General features: G+C 49.5%; 1 protein-coding gene and 1 long non-coding RNA gene across 2 annotated transcripts; one reads left to right on the top strand and one right to left on the bottom strand.

Annotated features, from left to right (window-relative positions):
• Window positions 1-461: 461 nt before the first annotated feature.
• On the bottom strand, window positions 462-800 carry LOC123452204. Its single transcript, XR_006632571.1, has 3 exons — window positions 724-800; window positions 618-653; window positions 462-500 (listed from the first exon to the last, which is right to left on the bottom strand). It is a non-coding gene; the product is annotated as an uncharacterized LOC123452204 (long non-coding RNA).
• Window positions 801-10,550: 9,750 nt separating this feature from the next.
• Window positions 10,551-13,212, top strand: LOC123395330 (CBL-interacting protein kinase 15-like). The gene is given in 3 exon segments (XM_045090316.1): window positions 10,551-10,691; window positions 11,452-13,036; window positions 13,039-13,212. Coding segments are annotated over 2 exon segments (1,314 nt in total). The 5' UTR covers window positions 10,551-10,691; window positions 11,452-11,745; the 3' UTR covers window positions 13,062-13,212.
• Window positions 13,213-15,101: the final 1,889 nt, after the last annotated feature.

Genomic DNA, 15,101 nt, shown 5'->3' on the forward strand with positions numbered 1-15,101 from the left:
CCAGTAGTCTCCTTCAAAATGACGGGCGAGTCATCCCTGGTTTTGAGAATATCGTCCGCATGAATATCATAAGCCACCGTTTGCTCCTCATTAGTCTCAGGAACAGAGGTGCTCGTGCCTAAGGCATCAGATGTTCAGAGAGCAGAAGGAGAGTCGCCGGTTTTCCTTCTCTTTGCTTGTGCCCTGCGACAAAATCACCAAGATTAAAAGCACATATCATTGTTTAGAAAAAATGGATTAGCAAAGAAGACTCATCCTGGCACACGAATCATCGGCGGGAGAGCAGATATTGCCGAGTCACCAGATGTAGGGGGAGAAGTCTAACAGAACAAAGGCTTGAGGTTGACAAAGTGGCGAGTCATATTTTACACGACAAAGGGTATGATAAAACAAGAATGTACCTCGTTGGTGCGTTTCCGACCGGTTGTCTTCTCAGGCAGTCCGGTGATCAAGTCGCCAGAGCGACTACGGGTCTTGCGCGTGGGGGTAAATCTTGCTTTCTTTAAAAGGAAATCTGGGTCCATATAAGCATGTGGATGAGACATGGGCACCTTTCTGCAGATCCGCATGGCTGGTCTAGGGGAAGGAGAAGGTGAGTCAAAAGAAATGGAAATTACCTCGACTGCATCGTTTTTGCTCTCATGATCCTCGCCCTACATATAAGGATGCATGGTATAAATGTAAGTCGGAACACATAGATGATGAGTGAAGGGGAAACCTTACCTCTGAATGTGCCTCATCTGCTTGTGAGTCGCCAACAAAAGATGAATCTTTGGTGGCGGCTTTCTTTTTGCTCACCGTCTTCTTCTTTTTTGGCGGCGACTTGGTGGACTTTGGGGTGACTGCTTTGGGGCCCCTTCGCCAAAATACATCGGTTTTCTGATGGATAGAGGCAAATCTTAAGCCAAGAACATTGTTAAGCATAAAAGAGACAAAGGGCGGCTTGGATTCTTACTGGTGGCACTGGGTTGGCGCGGCAGAAGGCCTTAAGACCAATCTTGGCACATTCTTCCAAGGTTTCGCCGGTTTGTTTCTTGATGACTCCGACAATTTCGCTCTCTGAGAGTCTGTGGCGACTGAAGCACTTGGGATGGTCTATTGTACCGTCGTAGTCATACATCAGCCCGTCTCGGCGACTCAGGGGAAGTATGTTCCATTCTATCTAGCAGCGGAATAGGTCGATCCCGATGAGCCCGTTGTTGTTCAGAGATTTCAACTTGGAGAAGATTGGGATAAACTCTGACTCTTCTTCTTCTGTGAGCTTATCGGGAAATTTGAAGTCCATGGGCAGGCGGTCTGCTCTGAAGCCCAGAAGAGGGTTCTCGCCGGGTGGAGAAGTGTCTCGGCAGTAGAACCATGACTCGGCCCAGCCTTTGGGATGGCTGCGCAGAAGAACTGTCGGAAATCCACGTTCGTGGCGTCTTTGGATGTTGACTCCTCTAAGCTCATGGTTGGGACCGTTGGGAAACTCGGTCTGGCGGTTTAGATGGAAAAAGTTCCAGAATAAGGGGATCACGGGTTCTCTCTACAAATATACTTCGTAGAAGACCTGGAACTGGCACAGGTTGCTGATGGAGTTGGGTCCCAGATCTTGAGGATGGACGTTGAGGAAATGCAGGACATCCCGGAAAAACTTTGACCCGGGCGGTTTAAAACCGCGCTCAAGGTAATCGGTAAAGATTACTACCTCTCCTCGAGCGGGGTTGGGAGTCAACTCGCCCGGGGCGGTTCTCCAACCAATGGTTTCCTTGCTGTCAAGGAGACCCGCCTTAACAAATTTCTCGAGCGTGGCATCGTCGACTTTGGTTGGTAACCAGTCACACTTCATAATGGCCATGACTACAAAAGAGAGGGGAACGAGGCGACCCAGTAAAAGACTATGAAATGTTCTAACCCGCCGGTATGGGTCTATGGTGTTCGTAAAAGATTTGGTAACCCGCCAAATGGTTGATGTACGTCGCAACCCGTTATTTGGGAGATCTATGGGCATATCTTCAAAAGTATTCTGACTCGCCCTTCAGACTAGAAGAGAAGGTGTCATAGCTATACTAATAAACCTAAGTCGCTATGAAGGCTGGAACTAAACGGCGACTTTCGGATGTGTTTTCTTCCTTAGAGATATTCGCAGCAGATGAACAAACATGTTTCTAAAGATAGGCAGTAAGTTGTGGATCTACGAGTAGGTCAAAATAGAACGATATTACCTGGAATAATGATAGTGAACTATGCATATAAAGCAGCGACAGCGTTGGGTCAGCAGTATGTAGGTTTGAGCTGGCAAAAGGACATGATTAAATGGTCGAAGCCTGCTACTGCCTAAGGTCAATCACGAGAGCATGGAACGGATCTAAAGCAGTTAAGGGTGTTCATCGCATTGTGGAAGCTAGCTCGCAAGAGGCTACAGTCATGGCATTGTCGGCTTAACCCTAAATGAAGGGAATGTGTGTACCTGAGAGCAGGAGATCGGTGTCGGGGACGAATGCGCAGTGCTTCGTGTTCCTTAACGTCCGGAAGGTCGCGGTTGATGGAGAAGCTCCAGGAGCCAGAGACGACGCCGGGGCGCTGGTGCTCGGAGACGAGATGCGCGAGGAAAACGAGGAAGAGATGGAGGTTGGTGACGGGGTCTCCTTCCCCCCCCCCCCCCATTTCCCTTGTTATTTAAAGGGCAGGAACGGAAATCGAGGCAGAAATCGAGGCGACAAGTGAGAGGTTGCGATGATGGCGCCTAGATTCTCGGGATAAGTAATTATGAGCGAAAGATCCGTTGATGGTTGTGGAGGTGAGAGCCCCGGAACTAAGGGGATGAGGTGATATCATCCAGTATTCCATGGTGACTCATATTAGGTGACAACGGGAGGCGACTTGTCATTCGTTGAAGGATAGAAATGGGGAGAATCACCCCAAGTTGACGGGAGTCTATTGACATGAATGAATTCAAGACAATCTGGGGCCTAATGTTGGGGATATTACCTATGGGTGACCCGCCCCTAGTGGGCCGGGTCACCAAAGGGGCGACTCACCATTAGCTGCGCATCCCGTAGCCCAGATGCTGATAGCGGTTCGAGAGGTCGTGCGGATGATGGATTACCAATAAAGCTCCTAGTCGTGGGGAACACGACGACTTAAAGATAAGTAAAGTCACAAAGAGTAGAAGGTCAGGACTTTGTAAACCCTAGGGCTCCACCTGTATATAAAGGCGAGTCCCAGGGAGAGGTTAGGAGAGTTAGAGAGAATCGAGAGCTAGGTCACGCAAGTTACGCCCTCCTTGTAATCGAAACCACCATTAATCCATACATAGCAGGACGTAGGCTTTTACCTCCTCACGAGGGGCCGAACCTGGGTAAATCTGAGTCTCGCTTTCGCTCACCCCCTTCGAGTCGCCACCAAGGTGCGATGGCTCCATATCTAAGTCCTTTCACAAGGACATCTGTCGTGACAAAACCACGACAGCTCCTCAAACATCTCATATGCTCCGTGTTGCTCAAAACGCCTTTGGAGTCCCGGTTCTAAACTGTAAAGCATGTCGCACTGAATGAGAGAGTAGCCATCACTCCGCGACTGCCTCATGTTCCTAGTGTCCTGGGTTGCCGCGGGAACGAGAGGATCACCTAGCGGTGCATGAAGGACATATGCCTTCTTGGAAGCCATGAGGATGAGCTTTAAGTTACGAGCCCAGTCCGCATAGTTGCTCCCATCGTCTTTCAGCTTGGTTTTCTCTAGGAATGTGTTGAAGTTGAATGGGACATTTGCGTTGGCCATTGGATCTACAATATTTGTAAAGACTATTTTAGAATAAGTTCATGATAATTAAGTTCATCTAATCAAATTACTAATGAACTCCCACTTAGATCGACATCCCTCTAGTCATCCAAGTGTTACATGATCCACGTTGACTAGTCCGTGTCCGATCATCACGTGAGACGGACTAGTCATCAATGGTGAGCATATCCATGATGATCGTATCAACCATACGACTCATGTTCGACCTTTCGGTCTCCCGTATTCGAGGCCATGTCTGTACATGCTAGGCTCGTCGAGTCAACCTAAGTGTTTTGCGTGTGTAAACTGGCTTACACCAGTTGTATGGAAACGTTAGAATCTATCACACCCAATCATCACGTGGTGCTTCAAGACAACGAACCTTCGCAACGGTGCACACTTAGGGGAATACTTATCTTGAAATTTTTAATGAGGGATCATCTTATATTTGCTACCGTCGTTCCAAGCAACAAGATGTAAAACATGATAAACATCACACGCAATCATATGGTGACATGATATGGACAATATCATCTTGCTTATTTGATCACCATCTTCGGGGCACCATGATCATTATCGTCACCGGCATGACACCATGATCTCCATCATCATGATCTCCATCATTGTGTCTCCGTGAAGTCATCACGCCAACTATTACTTCTACTACTATAGCTAATCGTTAGCGATAAAGTGAAGTAATCAACATGGCGTTGTATCTCATACAATAAATTAAGACAACTCATATGGCTCCTGTCGGTTGTCATACTCATCGACATGCAAGTCGTGAATCCTATTACAAGAACATGATCAATCTCATACATCACATATGTAACATCACATCCTTTTGGCCATATCACATCACATAACATACCCTGTAAAACAAGTTAGACGTCATCTAATTGTTGTTGCAAGTTTTACGTGGCTGGTTAGGGTTTCTAGAAAGAACGTTTCTCACCTACGTGACATCCACAACATTGATATGCCAATGCTATTTACCCTTCATAAGGTCCCTTTTCATCGAATCCAATTCGACTAAAGTGGGAGAGACAGACACCCGCTAGCCACCTTATGCACCAAGTGCATGTATGTCGGTGGAACCAGTCTCACGTAAGCGTACGTGTAAGGTTGGTCCGGGCCGCTTCATCCCACAATACCGCCAAAAAAATATAAGACTAGTAACGGCAAGCAAGTTGACAAATCAGCGCCCACACCTTTTGTGTTCCACTTGTGCATAGAATCTACGCATAGAACCTTGGCTCGGATGCCACTATTGGGGATCGTAGTAATTTCAAAAAAAATCCTACGCCATACAAGGATCTATCTATGGAGAAACCAGCAACGAGAGAGGTTGTAGAGCATCTTCATACCTTTGAAGATCTCTAAGCGGAAGCGTTACTATGAATGCGGTTGATGGAGTCGTACTCGCAGCGATTCAGATTGCGGTGGATTCCGATCTATGTGCCGAACTACGGCACCTCCGTGTTCAACACACGTGCAACCCGGTGACGTCTCCAACACCTTGAACCAGCAAGGAGGAAGGAGAGGTTGAGGGAGAGAGCTCCGGCAGCACGACGGCGTGGTGGCGGTAGAGCTACGTGGTTCTCCGACAAAGCTTCGCTAAGCTATGCGGAGGACGAGGAGAGAGAGGGGTAGGGCTGCGTCGAGAAAGAGAGTTTTCGTGTCTCAAATCAGCCCCAACACCTTGGGTATTTATAGGAGGGAGGGAGAGAGGGTGCACACCCCTAGGGTTCCCTCCCTAGGGGTGCGGCAGCCCTAGATGCCCGGGGGGGGGGGGGGGGCGGCGGCCACGGTTGAGAGGAGGGCGACGCCCTAGGTGGGCCTTGGGTCCCTCCTCCGCCTAGGGTTTGCCCCCTCCACCTCTCCTTGCGCCTTGGGCTGAGAGGAGAGGGTGCACCAGCCCACTTTGGGCTGGTCACCTTCCACCTTTTGTTCCATGAAGCCTCTTGGGGCTGGTGGCCCCTCCCGGTGGACCCCCAGAACCCTTCCAATGGTCCCGGTACATTACCGGTGATGCCCGAAACACTTCCTGTGACCAAAATCTCACTTCCTATATATAAATCTTTACCTCCAGATCATTTCGGAGCTCCTGGTGACGTCCGGGATCTCATCCGGGACTCCGAACAACCTTCGGTAACCATGTACACTATTTCCATATAACCCTGGCGTCATCGAACCTTAAGTGTGTAGACCCTACGGGTTCGGGAGACATGCAGACATGACCGAGACATCTCTCCGGCCAATAACCTACAACGGGGTGTGGATATCCATGTTGGTTCCCACATGTTACACGATGATCTCATCGGATGAACCACGATGTCATGGATTCAATCAATCCCGTATGCAATTCCCTTTGTCTATCGGTATGATACTTGCCCGAGATTCGATCGTCAGTATCCCTATACCTTGTTCAATCTTGTTACCCGACAAGTCTCTTTACTCGTTTCGTAACACATCATCCTGTGGCTAACCCCTTAGTCACACTGAGCTCAATATGATGATGGATTACCGAGTGGGCCCAGAGATACCTCTCCGTCACACGGAGTGACAAATCCCGGTCTCGATTCGTACAACTCAACAGACACTTTCGGAGATACCCGTAGTGCACCTTTATAATCACTCGGTTACGTTGTGACGTTTGGTACACCCAAAGCACTCCTACGGTATCCGGGAATTGCACAATCTCACAGTCTAAGGAAATGATACTTGACATTAGAAAAGCTTTAGCAGACGAACAACACGATCTAGTGCTATGCTTAGGATTGGGTCTTGTCTATCACATCATTCCCCAATGATGTGATCCCGTTATCAATGACATCCATTGCTCATGATCAAGAAACCATGATCATCTATTGATCAACGAGCTAGCCAACTAGAGGCTCACTAGGGACACATTGTGATCTATATATTCACACATGTATTCCGGTTTCTGGTTAATACAATTATAGCATGAATAATAGACAATTATCATGAACTGTAAATATAATAATAAAAAATTTATTATTTCCTCTAGGGCATATTTCCAACACGGGCATCCAGGTTCCGCTATTGGTTATTGACTGGAGAGTGTCTCAGTCATGTTTGCATAGTTCTCGAACCCGCGGGGTCTGCACACTTAAGGTTCGGTGACGATTTAGTATTAATGAGTTATGGATGGTGGTAACCGAAAGTTGTTTAGAGTCCCGGATGAGATCTCGGACGTCACAAGGAGCACCAGAATGGTCCAGAGGTAAATATTGATATATAGGAAGTTGGTATTCGGGTTCTTGAAAAGTTCCAGGACTTATCGGTTTTGTGAAGGGAGTGGCAAAAGTGTTCCGGGTGTCCACCTGCACAGGAGGGCCCCATGGTTTGTGAGAGAGGGCGCACCAGCCCCTAGTGGGTTGTCCGCCCCTCCCACCTAAGGCCCATGCGGCTAGGGCTAGGGTTGGGCCAAGAGGGGAGGCGCCCTACTTGTCTTGGGGGCCAAGGCACCCCACTTGCCGCCGCCCGCCCCTAGGGGAAACCCTAGGGAGCCTCCCTCCTCCTCTCCTCCTATATATATGTGAGGGGAGGCAGGGCTGCAGCAACACAAGCCACGGCGCAGCCTCTCCCTCTCCCTCTAAATCAACCCTTCCTATAGTTCATCGCGGTAGTGCTTGGCGAAGCCCTGTCGGGACAGCTCCACCACCATCGCCGCCATGTCGTCGTGCTGCCGGAGAACTCATCTACCTCTCCGCCCTTGCTTGCTAGATCAAGGAGGCGGAGAACGTCACCGAGCTGTACTTGTGCCGAACGCGGAGGTGTCGTCCGTTCGGTGCTAGATGGGGACGGATCGTGATGGGATCACGGGATGGATTGCGATTTGGACCGCGAACACATTCGACTACATCAACCGCGTTATATACGCTTCCGCTTAGCGGTCTACAAGGGTATGTAGATGTACTCCCCCTCTCGTAGATGTTAGTCTCCATAGATTGATCTTGGTGAGCGTAGGAAATTTTTGTTTCCCATGCGACATTCCCCAAAAACAACTACGTCGACGCACTACACACATCGTTCGACTACTTCATCACTACGAACATGTCATCACACTACCAAAATTTGGTATGTTTGGCAATGGTAGAGATCTGCCACTACTTCCCTTGACCTTCGCGGAGCCCTTGCCGTCTTTCTCATCGAAGTAGCAGTCGATGATGTAGTACAAATCGAGTTGGATCTGCTCGTCGCCGGAGCTATCCTCGCCGTCGCTCAACTCTTCTTCCTCCTTCAGTGGCAGTCCGACCATTTCACGAACCGCCCGATTCTGCTCTCGGACGAAGGCGTACGCGTTACTCCTATGTTGTTTCTTCAAAATGCATGAGCAAATGGCTTCCTCCTCTGCGGCCGCCCGCGCCGCCGCATCAGCCGCCTCCGTCTCCGCCATCTCCTTCGCAAGACAGGCCTCAGCGGCCCTTACCCTCTCCTTCCTATGGCGGGCAGCCCGTTCCCGATGGGACTCGAAACCTGTCGGACTCGTGATGGGGAAGGAGAGATTTTCCACCCAACGAGACCTCGATGATCCCGTCCCAGAGGAACCGAGCGCTAGTTAAACAAACGCTATGGAGTCGTGGCGGACAGATCCTACCTTTGGTCGGGCGCTGTCCTCGCGGGGCCTGCAGAGTGCAATGGATCTGCCATTGCCTCCACCAATCCACAGGGAACGACCCTCCAGTTGATGGATCCGGACTGGTCGGAGTCAAATCCGTTGCCCTCCATGCTAGAGAAAGTCGGAGATCGTCGGAGGTGAGATAGGATGACGAATGGGAGTGAAGAGGAGTGAAGTGAAATGAATAGGGTTTGAACCGGCGGGCGGTGAAGGACGAATATATGTGGGATCGATGCGGACCAATGTGAGCGTGCCCGGGCTCGTCATGTCTGCTTCATATTTGGGCTGGATACGACGAATGCGAGTCAGTTCGGACGTTTAATGCCGGTTTAAAAAGTTCGGTTAGATCAAAAATTTATGACCGGACGACCTGCTTGAATGTTTAAGGAGGATAGCAGGGGTTCGGCTGTAGATGCTCTAATTCAGGCAAAATGCATACAATTAACCCCTGAATGAAAGTATTTCACAAACTGAACCACGAATGAAAAAAATACACTCAAGTGACCCTTTTATGTGGCGCCCGACAGTCAGGCGCCACACTACATTGTGTGACGCCTGACTTATAGGCGCCACACATCCTGCCACGCTGGCGCCACACCCTCAACGGTGTGACACCTAAGTGTTAGATGTTGCACGTCTAAGATATTTACTGGCTGATGATGATTACATTAGACTAGGCTGGGCATGTCCAAGAAAACTACCATTGATGATGATGAAACTCGCAGGCAAGGCACACACTTTCACTTGCAGACGCACGTAGTACTCCCTCCCTCCGTTTCTAAATATAAGTAGTTTTAGAAATTTCATTAGAGGACTACATACGGATGTACATAAACATATTTTAGAACATAGATTCACTCGTTTTGCTTCGTATGTAGTCCACTAGTACAATTTCTAAAAAGACCTATATTTAGGAACGGAGGGAGTAATTTAGTTGCTATAATGGGCAGCTTAATGTATTACGTGAATGCCGCTTCATTCATCTTTCACCGTGTCTGACAGCATCGGAGCGTTTTCACTGTGTATGACACCAAGTAGCACTTTCATCGCAGGAGCACTTTCACCGTGTCTGCTAGCAGCTAAGCCTAGCCACGATCGGAGATGAGCCCGTAAATATCTGCTGCCCAGCCTAGTCTAATGTAATCATCATCAGCAAGTAAATATTTTGGACGTGCAATTAGGCGTCACACTGTTGAGGGTGTGGCGCCAGCGTAGTAGGATGTGTGGCGTCTAGGAATCAGGCGTCCTCCGGATGTACATAAAAGGATTAGCTGAGTGTATTTTTTTCAACTATGGTTCAGTTCATTTTGCCTCTAATTCACCACCTAGGCAGTGTTCATTTTGCCTCTAATTCACCACCTGGGCAGTCCATGTGCATCCGAGTGATAGCTATCCCCAATTGTACCTATGCTATGGGCTGGGGCATCCATAGTTTTCCTGATGGGACTGTGTGTCCATGCATATAGTTGGTTGTTCAATCTGCATCACATGTAACACGGCATCATGACTGGTCCAAGGAACAGCCTGCCCTTGACTCAGCAGTGCATAGGATAGAGATAAGGCGATCCCAGCCACGTCCATAATCATTGCAGTAGAAAAACCACACGACCACCTGCGTGGGAAGGTAACAAATCAATTGTTTGAACGGCGGCACGAGTGGATCGCCGGGAAACAGGAACAACACAAAAGACCGTTGGCTGCGTCCCAGCTGGTTACTTACCGTGCCCTAGCTGTCAGCTGAGACCCCATCTATCCAGGCCACAAATTACCAAAAAGGACACGGCTCCACGGTGGCCACGGCAGGGCTCGCTCGAGCCTTGATGTATCTCTGCATATTTTTACAAGATTTCTTTTGGAGTAATTGCAAAAGATTTGTGCGTATTTGTGTCCTTGATGGAGTACAAGATTTGTCCGTTTTTGTGTTTAAATCGTGGATTAAAAAGGTTTGCCAGCAAACAACCAGCGAGAGAAACGAAAAACCGGAATATGCCTTGGGTGGTGCCCTGGAACCGCGGGCCGGGCCGGGCCGGGAGGGGCAGTCTCGTCATACCGCGTCGGCGTCCAGGTGGTGTCCTCATCTCATCTTCCTTTCCTAACCTCCCCCGTCCCGTGCCTCCGCCTCGGTATATAAAACGCGCGGTCGCCGGAGGCCGCTCACCTCACAACCCCAACACACTGCGAACCTCGGAAGCCCAAGAAAAGGAGAGAAGCAGAGCCCGCGCGGCGCGCCGGCGCAAGTCTCTCGGCTCCCGTCTCCTCGTCCTCGTCTCCGCGGCAGCGCCGGAAGGTGCGGCGGCTACATCTCTTCCCTATCGCCTCTGCTTCCTTTCCTGACGCGTGCCTGCATTGGGTTGTCCGTCCGTGTGGCGATCTTTTCTTGATTGCCAATAATATGCATTGTGGTGATGTCGATGGATCTTCTTGAGAATCAAGAAAATCTCTGGCGTGCCGGTGGGTGCACGTTGATTGGAGAAGGGGGTAAAATCGGGCCTTCAGTTTCGTCTTAGTTCGCCTAGATTTCGGAGTCCTCCGTTGTCCGGTTTTCTCTCGGTTCAGCCTACATTCCTCCAATCATATGCGCCCTGCGCGGTCAGATCTTGAAATTCGACCGGAAGAGTCCTTCTACTTGTCGAACCATTAGATGCACAAAGGTAGCACGGTTTTCTCTGTTTTCTTGTGGGATCCTACTAAACTCCTAATCCCATTATGTGATTTGTCCCTTTTGCCGGCTTGTTGGTAGGCCGCCGTGTTCTCCGAACACCTAGATTGTTAGAGGGGATCAGGGTTTCACAAGTCATAGCAATTCAGTGCTGCTGATGAAGGAGGCACTTGATATTTCTCATATTTGAACTCTGAATTCCATGCAGGCCTAGACGCCTAGTAGTAGTAATTATTTTGTTTGCTCCTGAGCAACTTATGCCTGAAATCGATTTTCTTTCCATCCATCTGTAGTTTTCTCTTGAATCATTCATACTAGTACTTCTCCTCATTACGTACTGTATTATTTAATCTGTGACTGCCAAATCTGATGGTTACTTCTTTGTCAGGGAACTCGTCCAAAACAAGAAATCAAAGTCTCAAGGAATGCTGAAAGATGTGCTTGCATAGAGGAGATTTCTTCTGTGAGGCCAAGAACATCACCACCCTGCGAGGGCCCATTTGGTCACCTCTTGATGTGAGCAACCACCTTGCCTGCATCAACTCCACCCCATTTAGACTCCGCTATGATGAATCCACCAGAGTGCTGGATCATGACTTCGGGGAGGCTGGCTGAAGTGTCGTAGCATATTTAAGTGGTAGCCACAAGAATATTATTGGCTGTGACTTATACTCTTGAAGGCATGGAGAACAGTGGGAAGATTGTAATGGGGAGGTATGAACTGGGGAGGCTGTTAGGGAAAGGAGCATTTGGCAAGGTGCACTATGCGAAGAACCTTGAGTCAAACCGAGGTGTCGCCATAAAGATGATGGACAAGGAGACGGTGCTGAAGGTCGGGCTTGCGGAGCAGGTCAGGCGTGAGATCACAACCATGCGGTTGGTAGCGCACAAAAGCATTGTTCAGCTCCATGAGGTCATGGCGACACGAAGCAAGATCTACTTCGTCATGGAGTACATGAAAGGCGGTGAGCTCTTTGACAAGGTTTCCAAGGCTGGCAAGCTCACCGAGGGTGCTGCACATAAGTACTTCCAGCAGCTCATCAGTGCAGTGGATTACTGCCACAGCCGAGGCGTATACCACCGGGACTTGAAGCCCGAGAACCTATTGCTTGATGAGAATGAAAACCTGAAGGTTTCAGATTTTGGACTGAGTGCACTTTCAGAATCAAAGAGGCAAGATGGCTTGCTCCACACCACCTGTGGATCTCCTGCATATGTGGCTCCAGAGGTGATCAGCAAGGGAGGCTATGATGGTGCAAAATCAGATATCTGGTCTTGCGGTGTCATCCTGTTTGTTCTTGTCGCTGGTTACCTCCCTTTCCAAGGTCAGAACTTGATAGAGATGTACCGGAAGATTGAAAAGGGGGATTTCAGGTGCCCTGGTTGGGTTTCCCCAAAACTTCAGAAGCTGTTGCACAAGATCATGGACCCTGATCCTAACAAGAGGATATCGATCCAGAAGATAAAGGAGTCCACCTGGTTCCGGAAAGGTCCTGGGGAGAACCTTACAGTGAAGGAGAGACTGCCAAATGAGAATACCACCACAGATGCTGTTCCAACACTTGGTGTGAGGCGCAGGAAGAACAGCCATGAAGACAGGAAGCCCCTGGCGGTGACAAATCTAAATGCCTTTGAAATCATCTCTTTCTCCACAGGGTTTGATCTCTCTGGCCTATTCATCGAGAAGGAGAGCAAAAAGGAAGCAAGGTTCACTTCAGAACAGCCTGCCTCAGCCATCGTCTCAAAGCTGGAAGATGTCGCAAAGCAGCTGAATCTCAGGGTGAGGAAGAAGGATAATGGTGTCGTCAAGATGCAAGTGAGGAAGGAAGGCAGGAATGGTGTTCTTCAGTTTGACTCGGAGATCTTCGAGATCAGCCCCTCGTACCATCTCATTGAGATGAAACAAACGAGCGGTGATTCTCTGGAGTACCAGAAGCTATTGGAGGAGGGCATCCGGCCAGCACTCAAGGACATTATATGGGCCTGGCATGGGGCTGATGGTTAGCAGGAGCATCAAGTGTAGCTTTAGATGTCTCAATTGTTATGTTTACTTACGCATTTTTTTTACATTTTTAAGCTCGAGTAATTGTGTTATGTACTCTACATAAGTGGGCTCTTTGTCACAAATAAATGGTTCCATTTTTCTGTACTGGAAGAGTAACAACTGTTGATAAGCTGAGACCATGGATTAAGATGTTTATCTACAGTGACATTTGTCACTCCACAAAGGAAATACTACAAATGTGCTTTGTAAACTGTTCCTGTACTATGCTTTCTTACTGAAATATTGTGCCGACAACACAGTGAGTAGTGGAGCAGTAGATTAGCAATGCAACGTATAAACAAGCAACTTGCAACTTAAGAGGGCAGAAGGGCAGTATGAGAGTGCAAGGTCGGACATGGCCTCAAGTATGAGAGTGCAAGCTCAGACATGGCCTTTATACTGGCCCTGCCAAGCAGAAGGACAGTTTTTTCCATTTTCAGTCCATTCAGTCTATGCTACCAAGCATCCCCGGAAAACCCTGCTAGTATTCATCGTCAGCAACCGTGCAGTATCAGGACAACTCTGCAAAACCTATACATGGACTCAAGGCATGTGGACTCACTCATTCGGACGTACTCATCAATGAGATCATCGGAAACTCTGTGTGTAAGCATTCGAATGGCAGTAGTGCATTTTTGATAAAGAGAAGTCAATCTTTCCAAGGCAATCCCTCTTGTACTCAAAATAGTTATCGTACTCGACCACCCCCTCCCAAATACTGTTGAACACATGACTAGCCATACGAAAACGAGATCGAAACAATGTTTGTAGAGCGGGTCTGGAGTCTCGAAGTAGTCCTTCCGGAGTAGGAAATGACCATTTCCCGGTTGCGATTCAGCGTCGGCGTGTGCCCCGGTATGGAGCCCTAAACTGCTGTCGCTCCATACTAAGGTGGTCATGGACGACCAACGTAGCTGCCACGATCTCCTCATCGTCGGATGAAGAATCATCGGAATTACAGATAACATTGTAGAAGAAAAACTCACTGTCGGAGTCCATCTATACCTTGTGGGCAAAGCGTCGACCATCTTGCGGACGTCATGTGGCAAATCCGTTCGGTGAGGAGCCTCGCGCCCGAGACAAAGTAGCGGAGCTGGGCGGCAGGGACGATGGCGACGAGAGATGAGGTTGCTGGGAGGGGTCAGTTGTGACAGCCCGAGACCGACGCCCCAGAAGATTCCCCTTTATTCCCTTTTCGCCGTGTGATTATTTTATTTGTCGCATCATCATCGCATCATGCGCATCATCAGCATTGCATCGGTACCCCGTTTCCGCCAGTTTTCAAAAGTTGCATCCGTTGTTAGTTGCCGGTTCTCGTCGTTGTTCGTTCTGAGCCCGACCACACGCACGTGCCCGCGGCATCGTCAAAACCCTGTTTTAAAAGTGTGTGTAAAACTTTATCTGATTGGGTTGGAACTTGGCGTGCGGTCGTAATTAGTGGTAGCTAGGCCGCCTGTCAAGTTTCGTCGCAATCGGAGTCCGTCTCGTACCCGAACGGTCGACCGTAGCGGCACAGTAGTCGGTCTATCGTCGGACGTCTTTCGGTATTTTAAATCCCGTTGCCGGGTCGCCCATTTTCCCTCTCGTCTCTGGTTAACCTCTCTACACAGCCACTCACCGTTCCCGCGTGCGGAATTGTCCGATTCCGATCGCTCGGTTGGATCCGGAACGAAATTCCGCTAAACCTAGCCCCCCTTTTCTCTATAAATAGACCCTCCTCCTATTTTTAGACAGTCATCCCTCTCTCCTCGAAACCCGTGCCACCCCGAAACCCTAGTCCCACCTCTCTCCCTCCTCCCACCAGCCTCCAGCCGCCGCGGGCCCGCCCGAGCCCATCCGAGGCCCGTCGGGCCCGGATCCGCGCCGCCGCCTAGAGGCGAGCCTCCCTCCTCCTCCCGAGTTGTGTTGTAGCCTGCTGCGCCGCCCCGCCGTCGGAGAGCGCGCCGCCCTAGCCGCCGCTGGTTCCCCACCGGCCCGCAGCCGCTCGTCCTCGC

Source organism: Hordeum vulgare, chromosome 5H (assembly GCF_904849725.1).
Source record: "Hordeum vulgare subsp. vulgare chromosome 5H, MorexV3_pseudomolecules_assembly, whole genome shotgun sequence".
Classification (NCBI taxonomy): domain Eukaryota; kingdom Viridiplantae; phylum Streptophyta; class Magnoliopsida; order Poales; family Poaceae; genus Hordeum; species Hordeum vulgare.